Genomic DNA, 11398 nt, shown 5'->3' with positions numbered 1-11398 from the left:
TGTGCTCATTTGTGTGTCATGAGGGAAGATCAGATATTGGTCCTTATTTATTTTTCACTTTATTTAAAAATACTTATTTTAATTTTGAGATTCTAGTAAAAACTATAACACATGTAAGTCAGTCTCTAGATAAACATACAAAATTCAAATGAAATTTTTTCTTCTTTGCTGACAATGCTCCCTCCAGGAACTGAAGAAAACCTGAAGAGAAGACCTCTTTTGAGTTGCTGGTCATGGTTGTCCAAAAAAAATTCCCTCTAAAAACCATGAAATGGGTGGACGAGATGGCGGAAGGCCGAGGCAGCCGTGAGCGACCGGATGTGGAGACCCAGAAGATGGAGCTTGGAGCCTTGATGGGGACCACGCTCCAACGTGGGGGCGCAGTGGTATCTTATTGACAGCCGGTGGTTCAAGCAGTGGAAGAAGTATGTGGGCTTTGATAGCTGGGATATGTACAATGTGGGTGAACATAATCTGTTTCCTGGACCCATTGACAACTCTGGACTCTTCTCAGATCCTGAAAGTCAGACCTTAAAGGAACACTTAATTGATGAGCTGGACTATGTATTGGTCCCAACTGAAGCCTGGAATAAATTGCTAAATTGGTATGGCTGTGTGGAAGGCCAGCAGCCCATTGTCAGAAAAGTTGTGGAGCATGGCCTGTTTATAAAGCACTGCAAAGTGGAAGTGTATTTGCTGGAACTGAAGCTCTGTGAGAACAGTGACCCCACCAATGTGCTAAGTTGCCATTTTAGCAAAGCAGACACCATTGCAACCATCGAGAAGGAGATGAGGAAGCTATTCAACATCCCTGCAGAGCGTGAAACTCGGCTTTGGAACAAATACATGAGCAATACCTACGAGCAGTTGAGCAAGCTAGACAACACTATCCAGGATGCTGGGCTGTACCAGGGTCAGGTGCTAGTAACTGAGCCCCAAAATGAAGATGGCACATGGCCCAGGCAGACCCAGCAGTCAAAATCAAGCACTGCACCTAGCAGAAATTTTACTACCTCTCCAAAACCATCTGCAAGTCCCTATTCCTCAGTGTCTGCCTCTCTCATTGCAAATGGTGATAGCACTAACACCTCTGGGATGCACAGTTCTGGTGTCAGCAGGGGTGGATCTGGCTTCTCTGCTTCATATAATTGCCAGGAGCCCCTATCGCCTCATATACAGCCTGGCCTCTGTGGACTTGGAAACCTGGGGAACACCTGCTTCATGAACTCTGCTTTGCAGTGCCTGAGCAACACTGCTCCGCTGACTGAGTACTTCCTCAAAGATGAGTATGAAGCCGAGATCAACAGAGACAACCCTCTGGGAATGAAAAGGGAGATTTAGAGGCCTATGCAGAGCTCATCAAGCAGATGTGGTCTGGAAGGGACACTCACGTGGCACCTAGAATGTTCAAAACCCAAGTGGGACGATTCACTCCTCAGTTTTCTGGCTACCAACAACAAGACTCTCAGGAGCTGTTAGCCTTTATTCTAGACGGATTGCACGAAGACCTGAACCGAGTAAAGAAGAAGCCCTACCTGGAGCCAAAGGATGCCAATGGGCGGCCAGATGCGGTAGTAGCAAAGGAAGCCTGGGAGAACCACAGGCTCAGGAATGACTCTGTGATTGTGGACACTTTTCACGGCCTTTTCAAATCCACTTTAGTGTGCCCAGAGTGTGCTAAAGTTTCTGTGACTTTTGATCCATTTTGCTATCTAACTCTCCCACTGCCTTTGAAGAAGGACCGAGTTATGGAGGTCTTCCTGGTTCCTGCTGACCCTCAGTGCAGACCTATCCAGTACCGTGTGACTGTGCCATTGATGGGGGCCATTTCTGACCTGTGTGAAGCACTCTCCAAGCTGTCTGGCATTGCTGCAGAAAATATGGTTGTCACAGATGTATATAATCACCAGTTCCACAAAATTTTCCAAATGGATGAAGGTTTAAGCCACATCATGCCTCGAGATGATATTTTTGTGTATGAGGTCTGCAGTGCTTCCATGGACGGCTCGGAATGGATTACTCTTCCGGTCTACTTCAGAGAGAAGAAGTCCAGGCCATCAAGTACTTCTTCTGGGGCTGTGCTCTATGGACAGCCACTTCTCGTTTCTGTTCCTAAGCACAAGCTAACTCTTGAGTCTTTGTATCAAGCTGTTTGTGATCGAATCAGCCGCTATATAAAACAGCCTTTGCCTGATGAGTTTCTCTGTTCACCCTTGGAGCCTGGAGCATGCAATGGCTCCAGGGGCAGCTATGGAGGAGACGACGAAGAAGAAATGGATCATCAAGAGGAAGGGAAGGAGCAGCTTTCAGAAGCAGAAGGCAGTGGTGAGGACGAGCAGGGAGAGGACCCTTGTGAGACCACCCAGAAGGTGAAAGGCCAGCCGCGGCACAGAAGGCTTTTCACCTTCAGTCTTGTGAACTCCTATGGAACTGCTGATATCAATGCGCTTGCAACTGACGGGAAGCTCCTCAAGCTAAGCTCTCCATCCACACTGGCCATTGACTGGGGCAGTGAGACCCGGAGCCTGTACTATGATGAGCAAGAATCTGAGGCCTGTGAGAAGCATGTGAGCATGTCACAGCCTCAGAAGAAGAAGAGGACCGCAGTAGCACTGAGAGAGTGCATTGAGCTCTTCACCACCATGGAGACCCTTGGGGAGCACGACCCCTGGTACTGTCCCACCTGTAAGAAACACCAACAGGCAACAAAGAAGTTTGACTTGTGGTCTTTGCCCAAGATCCTGGTGGTTCATCTCAAACGCTTCTCCTATAACAGATACTGGCGGGATAAACTTGACACGGTTGTGGAGTTCCCAGTCAGATCTCTGAACATGTCCGAGTTTGTCTGTGACCGGTCAGCAAGACCTTATGTTTATGACCTAATTGCTGTGTCCAATCACTATGGAGCCATGGGGGTTGGTCACTACACTGCGTATGCGAAGAACAGACTGAATGGGAAGTGGTATTACTTTGATGACAGCAACGTGTCCCTGGCTTCTGAGGATCAGATAGTAACGAAAGCTGCCTACGTGCTATTCTACCAGCATCGTGATGACGAATGTCACAGTGCGCCCTCACTTACCACTTTCCCAGGCTCTTCTGATGGAGCCATGAGGCTGGGCAGCTCGCAGCAGGGCCTGGGAGATGATGAGGCTTCCAACATGGACACCAACTGATGCTGACTCAGCGGCCCTGCCACCTCCTCCCCCCCCCCCCCCACAGCAGTATCCTCCCCCAGGAGAATGCCTTTGACACTCTTGAAGACTGCTCATGTCAATCTTAAAACCAGATGAGGAAATTACCTTCTTTTATGAGAAGAGAAAAGAAAAGAAAGACCCTGTTCTCTCAGAAGGGTTATGTTAAGAGGCTGAATTATTTTTTCTTTTAAGTGGGTGTTGAGATAAACCTGTGGAGCTGAAGTGTGGGGTGGGATTTGGTACACAGTGAAGTGTGTCTCATGGATTCCAAAGAATGGAGAGGAACACCCTGTAACTGAGCATGGTGCAGCCATGAAGACCCGTACAGGGCTGCTCTCAACTCCTGAGTTTTGGGTTCTGGTGCCCATACTGGTCACCCCGGTAGTCTGGCCACAGTAAACCAAGCAAACTTGAAAAAAAAAATAAAAACCATGAAATGAAAAAATGAAATTTATGCCCTGGCAATGCTGAAGCATGCATAGGCAGCCCGCATATGGCGGTTCTGTTGAACTTGTCCATATTGGGTTTCATGGTCTAAGTTGATGAGGGTGACTGACCAGGAGAAAACAACCAACAGTCCTACCCAGCTATGGTGCCTATGAATCACAACAATGACCAGTGTGGCACAATAACCCTAAGGGTGCATAGTGACATGCATACTTTTGTGGTAACCAACAGCTCTGGTTATGGATCTTGCAGGAGAACATTGAACCACTACTTTACCAAATCCACCATTATTTTTGAGAAAGATTCTCTCACTAAGCCAGGAGTTCTCTGTTTAATCTAGATTGACTAGCTGAAGAGCCCCATCCCAGGTATCTGCCTGTCTCCACTCTAATGCTGTGGTTATAGGCATACGAAGCCTACATGTTAGGCTTTTACATGGACACTGAGAACCTGAACAAGGTTTCTATGCTTGCACAACAAGCAATTAATCTACAGATTCATCTTCTGGTCCCTCTGGCTGCTTTAAAAATGGCCCAAAAATGTTTGATTCGAGTTGTTGGACATAGTTTGGCTACTGCATATCCATATAAATTTTGGAAGTAGCTTGTAAAATTTTGCCAAAAAGAGGAACTGTTAGAATTTGATTAGCATTTTTAATGGATTTATGTATATGATCAAAGAAATATGTCTTTGAATATAGGGCAATTTTATCTTCAAATAGTCTATATCTCTTGACCTTGTGCTTATTTTTTTTCCCTGTTACTTTGTAGTTTTCTGCTTAACCATCCGAGGAAGCAGAATTCGTGGCCTCTGACCTGTGATCCGTTGATTTCCCTTTGGCTGCCAGCCTGTTTTCCTTCTAGCTCCAGCTTTGCGACCTCTAGACAAACAGGCTAATGATAGTTGCTAGGCGAAGACTCATTATATTTGGGAAGATTCGAGCAGGATGTTCCAGCTTTACCATGGCTTACTGTACACAAACCTAAAATTTATTGATTTATGAGGTACGGCTCCTTAGAGAATGTCACATAAGCAATAAAACACTCTGAGTTATAAAATTAGACATTTTATGACTTGAAATTTCCCCACTGTATGAGCAAATCTCATTAGATTCCATCTATTACTAGGAGCAGAGGACTCGTCTCATGCAGGAAGGAAGAACCGAGGCAGTCACATGACATGTCTCAACCCTTTGCTTACTTGGCTGGTGACATTTGATTGCTTCATAACATTTCCATGTTAGTAAGGTTTATCAGAAGGTAAGAATTTTTATTTTTTAAAAATGAAGTCAGTTTGAAATTTGGGTCCTTCATATTAGGTCAAGCTCCAATACATTGTGTTAGTTCTATTCCTTGCTCAAAGATTTCAAGATATTTCACTTAATTTTATTTTCGGGCTGGGTTTCCTGTAACCCAGTGTGGATTCCAGCTGTCTATACCTAAAGGTGAATGTGAGCTAATTTTTCTCTCCCCATCTTCTGAGAGCCTACATCAAAAGTAGGACATTTGACATGGTAGGTAAACACTTCTATAAGTGAGCCAAAACCCTAGGTCTATTTTAATATCTCTTAAATGCAATATTTAAATTCTTGCATCCTAACTGCCTGTTAGAATGTAAAAATATCACTGATTTACTCTGAATCTCCTCACTCTTGAAGTTTTTATAATTAATTTTATCATTAATCTGTATATCACTACATTTTGGATTTATCTATAATAATTTACTTATAATTATATTATCTATGGATTTTTGTTTTATTTCCCATTTTCACAATTTTCCCTTTTATAATTCATCTTTTTAAATTATTGTATCAATTAAGAACTCTAATAAATCACTGAGAATGTACCAATTTTAGAAGATAAAAGATTATTTTTATCATGAAGTGTGCTGACATTTGCAGGTCTTTTTCAGCTTCCCAAATCAGATTAGTAATTCCTAGTTTTAGTCTTCATTCAGTGATGAATAGAAGGGAAATTCTACCAGATGCTTTTTAGGAACTTACAGCTGAGCTGGTGCCTAACCAGCTGCTTCACCCCTAGCCACTAGCGTTCATGGTATCTGAAGGTATTTGTATGCTACTGGAGGAAAAATGCAATCATCATTATCAACTAGATACAAACCCTGTGCCCAACAACAGGTACGTGCCTGCAGGATACTCTGGTATAATAGTGGCACAAATATTATGAGAGTAATCAATCACCCACTTTCTGATTGGACTGAAGGCCAGCTTCATGCGATGGAAGCCATATCCGACACTGATAAAATGGCCAAGAACCTGAGACTAGATAGATAGGTCATGGCTCTTTGGGGAAACCTAATAATATCATTCCGTTAAAGAAACAACAAAAGGAATTCCTGATGACATGTTGCTATAATGCATAGATCAGAGCATTGCCTAGTTTTCTCTAGAGAGGCTTCTTTTTATATGAGATAGGAGCCAACATACAGACCCACAACCGGACAATGTGCAGAGAGTGAGAGACTTCAGAGCACTCATCAAGGGGATGTCTTTGCCAAGTCCCTCCCCTGAAGGTTTAGAGATCTTCATGGAAGAAGCTGCTGCAAGATTGTAAGAGCTACAGGGGAAAGATGGCTCTACGGAGACACATCTTCTGGAAACAACAGGACTGATGCGCATGTGACCTCACAGGGACTGCAGCAACATGCACAAGACCTAGACAAGTTCAAGCTAGATGGGGTCCCCGCACTGAGGGAGAGAAATAGACGCATAATTCCATTGTTAAGAAGATATCTATAGCTGGGCAGTGGTGGCGCATGCCTTGAATCCCAGCAACTGGGAGGCAGAGGCAGGCGGATTTCTGTGAGTTCAAGGCCAGACTGGTCTATAAGAGCTAGTTCCAGAAATGGCTCCAAAGCTACAGAGAAACCCTGTCTCGAAAACAAAAACAAACAAACAAACAAACAAACAAACAAAAAAGAAGCTATTTATAATTGATACCTTCTAGAAACAGGAAAATCAGTTTTACCCAATGGCATGTCATTCAGTATATCAACCACACTCCAGGGCAGGCCCCATGCCCAGGAGGAAATGGCCAACACAAATGAAATCAATGCTATTATTTTAGATTTTTTTGTTTCACTTTCTTTTATTTGAGCAATTTTTTGTCTGATTGGCTTTTGCTTTTATGTGGAATCTTTATGCTTCTTGGTTTTTTTTTTTTGGTTTGGTGTGTGTGTGGGGGGGTGGGTGGGAGGTGTATGAGAGAGAGAAAGAGAATATAATGATATAATGATAGAATGTTGGGTGGTTAAGGAGGTGGGAAGGATCTGGGGGAGGAGAAATCATGACCAGAATAAATCGAACATACTTTTTCAAAAAATTAAGGATAAAGAAGACCTGTAAAGCTCCTAAGTTTATCATTGTTATTATTACTAGCACTATAAATATTGTAAATGGACCTTGTACATCATGAAAGGATACTTCCCCAGGAAGAAGTAGAAGGGGTAGGGAGAGCTTTCTGACATTCTGTTGGTTCTGTCTCCAGCACATGGTATCTGGGTGCCTGGTTAGTAATAAGACAGAGGATTTCTGGTTCTCAGTCAGAAACACTTAGGGTGTGACTAACAAAACTAAGTTTCCCACAAAACTAAGTGGACAAGTTTTAAGACAAATGCCTGGAGAACTCTAAAAATTCCCCCTTGACAAAGATTTCCACGGAGAAACGATTTATGTGATTGATAGCAATGGCACCCTAAGTGGCGGTAGGAACTACCCAGTTCTATGTTGTGACTTCCTATGGGGCAGGCTGTGGAGGGTTGGGGGTGGGGAGGGGTAGGATTTCGCTGCTGTGTTCCCAGAACTGAGAACTGTTTATCACCTGTTTTGGTTGATAGCTTCTGCGTGACAGCTGAAAGTTGTCGCTGCCTGGTGAACACCATCCCACAACCCGCTGATGAGGAAGCAAAAGAAGTGACTTCCACTGCGGCAGGTCTCGTCAGTGTGGTAGGTCATCTGCCAACCTCATGACCTTGACCTACTGTGTGCAGGCCTAATGTGACTGAGAATAGAAAGTTCTAGGAACAGTCAACAAAGCTGGGGTTTCCCACAAATGTAATTGAGGTAAGCATAATAAAAACAAATGTTCTATACGAATCGAGAGGAAGGCCAGAGGTTTTTTTTTTAAGGCCTGTTTCCTCCACGTTTCCTGTGAAATGACATCATTCTATCTTCAAGTCACAATGTGGTAGATTTGCTTATTTCCTCTTGTGCTCAGAGTCACACCACCAGAGTCCTGGCAGATTGATTCACCTTTTCCCTAGTTTTCTTCTCTGGTTGAGGAATGCAGATTGTCCAAAAGACTCTAGGACACACCCGATGCCTGTGCAGAGCTCTTGCTTCTTGCTTTAGAGATGTAAACTCATAGGTAACTTCTGACACTAAACCTATGTTTTATTTGTGTGGCTGGCCATGGTCACACCTGACACTTGATGTTTTTTTCTGCTCATTAGGGTGTCTTGGAGGGATAGCTGTGTTTGTGTGTGTTAATCTTACAAAGATTAACTTTTCACAAAGTTAATCTTTGTAAGAGCACATGAGGAGTTTCTTCATTTAATTTAATATTGTGATGCCATATGTTTTTTGTCATCAATATTACAAAATAAAGACCATTATATTTTGGTATTTGTTATTTTAAAATAGTAAAATAGTATTCATAGATATTTAACTGATCCTTTGCTAAACTTTAGTTTTATATTAAAAAAGAAATAATATTTTTTCAGTGTCCTTTGATATGATTCTAGGATCATTACTAAGATGAAAAGTTTGAAAAAATCATTCTGTAAATATCAGACTCATTTATAATAAGGACTTGAAGGATATTTTCCAATTTCCATGTCTTTTGCTAGCCTCCCTTTTCACTCTGTGTTTACACAGGAACTTCCTAATTAGATTTCACAGGGATTTATAAAGTAGATATATGATTGTCAACTTCTGTTTTCTCCCTTGACTCCAATATGTTCTAAACCAATGCACATACTAGCTTCACAGTCCTCTAAATCATTTTATCTCACATAATCGTTCTTAGTGCACAGAGTGTACTTACTAAGACTAGAAGCAGAAATTTAGATGTTTCAGGAGACACAGAAAATCTCAGAAAGTCTCTAGAATTCTGAGAGGGTTTCATCAAAAGTTTTCTTTTCCAAATTGTTTGGGAGTAGCTACATAAGAAACTCCAGATTATTTATCCATGCTTTGGAATAAAACCACTAACATTTCTATCAGTAATCTTTTAATATCTTGCATGAATCTATGATAACTGTTTTATTCCAAAAGTGCACACTTGCATAAATAAAACTATAATAAATTATATGACAAATGTATCATCAACCTCAGTGATTTCTCTAATGCAGTCTTTTCCAAAGACTTTTAAATCTCATTTTTCCTTTCTGCCTTATATAAAGAGAAAATAAGGATAAGGAACACACGTTACAATGGGAGATTAGTGAGGTTGAATATTTTGCACGCTTTTCTGGGAACATGTTCCCAGTTGGTAAATATCCATTTGTTCAGTGGCTGAACAATTGCTTCAGGTATCGGTGGGTGGAACACAGGAGAAATTATAACAGTAGACCATTCCCTTTGCCTTGACCCAAATGCTAGACACTAATCTCTCCAGACAGTATACCGAGATTAAGCATGCTTCAATAGCCAACTCTTTTCTGTTGAGTCTGATAGAAAGGGAATAAATGTCACCCAATGAGACCTCTTTATCTACCGTCGGAGTATGGACAGGACATGAAGAAAAGGGAGTCGGGGATAAGAATTTTGGAGATATTTATTGACCTGCAAGTTTCTTCTAGTCTGACAATAATCAGTGTAGCACGTGCCAAACTTGCCTCCCACATCCCTTCCACTGGCCAACTACAGGTTCTTCTTTTAGGAGGTCATCGGGTCTCCTTATTAGTCACATAAACAGCAAAATCTCAGATGCCCCTATCATTCCCTTAGTATTTTTTTCCCTCCTAGGTGCTAATCCTTCATTCCTATCTATTTCAATATCTCTCTTTTCCAGTCCTTGATCCAAACTTTAACACTCTTACTGATTTTTTTTTCTTTTTCATCTACCTAAGTTTCCTTCCCTTCTTCATTGTAGTCTCCACTTTGGGTGGAAGTGTTGGAGTTTGAAGGTACATTTGGGATTTGGGTAACAAGAAGCCCGAGAAAGAGAAAGAGAGAGAGAGAGAGAGAGAGAGAGAGAGAGAGAGAGAGAGAGAGAGAGAGAGAGAGAGAGAGAGAGATACAGAGACACACAGAGACACACACAGAGAGAGAGCATGTTCCTCACTCAGCATTTTCCTCGTTTGATGGTGAAAGATGAAAACCCCTGGTTAATAGTGACACATTAGTGCAGAACAAGCAAGTTGCTTTATGGTCTGGGTTCCCACGCACTTTACTGTGGTTTGAGTGACCTTAAACGGAATTGGTCTATATTCACGAAACCTTCCGATCTTAACAGAAAAAAAGACTGAGTTGTTGTTGTAGATTTATATATGTTTCAATTAGTTTTGGGGTCTCTGTCTGTGTCTCTCTGTCTGTCTGTCTCTGCATGTGTGCTTGTGTATGCCATGTGCACCATTTGTATCCAGGAGCCAGTAGAGTTCAGAAGAGGATATCAGATCCCTTTAAACTGGAGTCACAGGTGATGGTGAGACACCAGAAATATGCTGGGAACCAACCTGTGTACTCTGTCAGAGCAGTCAGCACTCTGAAATACTGAGCCACCTTTCCAGACCCAGAATTTAATTTTTTTCTTTTATTTTTTTTATATTTAAAAATTTCCATCTCCTCCTCTCCTCCTCCCCCTTCCCTCCTCTCCTCCTTCCCGTTCCCTCCCCTCCTCCTTCCCCTTCCCTCCCCTCCCCTTCACCCATACCTCCCCTCCCTCCCTCTCCAGGCCAAGGAGCCATCAGGGTTCCCTACTCTATGTTGAGACCAAGGTCCTCCCAACTCCCCCCACGTCCAGGAAGGTGATCGACCAAGCTGAGAAGGCTCCCACAGAGCCCGTCCATGCAGAAGAATCAGAGCCCGGCGCCATTGTCCTTTGCTTCTCAGTCAGCCCCCACTGTTGGCCACATTCAGAGAGAGAAAGTCAGGACCGTGAGGGAACCTCCACCAGGCGATAGATGAAGAAAATGACTGAGCCCCACATTGGAGCACTGGACTGAGCTCCCAAGGTCCTGATGAGGAACAGAAGGAGAGAGAACATGAGAAAGAAAGTCAGGAACGTGAGGGGTGCGTTCACTCATGGAGACAGTGGGACAGAACTAATGGGAGATCACCAACTCCAGTTGGAATGGGACTGATGGATCATGCGACCAGAATTTAATTTTTAATGTGGAAATAAATCCATTGTTGTACTGTACTGTAGAGTATTGTTTCATTGGACTGTTCGTTGCTTAACACTATGCGATAATAATTATTATGATGATAATAAGTTCCACTTTATGCTATTTGAATAATTATTGGAAGCGTCAGAGCTAAGGTGGGAATAAAGACCTATTGATTTGGAATAATGTCAGGAAATGTAACAAAATTGTATGTGTCGATTAAAAAGTCACTGAATGGGAGAGCTAGGCTGCATTCTGGCTTGTTTGGAGTAAATTTCTCCAGCCTATGTGTTTTAATTTTCTAACTATTAAAATGATGGCTTCAGGAAGAGGGAGAAGCTTGATTTCTCAGTTTTGAATTCCAAAATCCCAAGAATGATTTTTATCAGACTTTTCTCATTTTCGAG

The 11398-nt window shown here is 42.5% G+C and overlaps 1 protein-coding gene across 1 annotated transcript; it reads left to right on the top strand.

Moving 5' to 3' along the window:
* The first annotated feature begins 284 nt into the window (after positions 1-284).
* LOC119809852 (ubiquitin carboxyl-terminal hydrolase 4-like) lies at positions 285-3197 on the top strand. Its single transcript, XM_038323022.2, is given in 3 exon segments — positions 285-383; positions 385-1336; positions 1339-3197. Coding segments are annotated over 3 exon segments (2889 nt in total). The 3' UTR covers positions 3177-3197.
* Positions 3198-11398: the final 8201 nt, after the last annotated feature.

Source organism: Arvicola amphibius, chromosome 3, assembly GCF_903992535.2.
Source record: "Arvicola amphibius chromosome 3, mArvAmp1.2, whole genome shotgun sequence".
Lineage (NCBI taxonomy): Eukaryota > Metazoa > Chordata > Mammalia > Rodentia > Cricetidae > Arvicola > Arvicola amphibius.
This window is presented reverse-complemented; position numbering and strand designations above follow the sequence as displayed.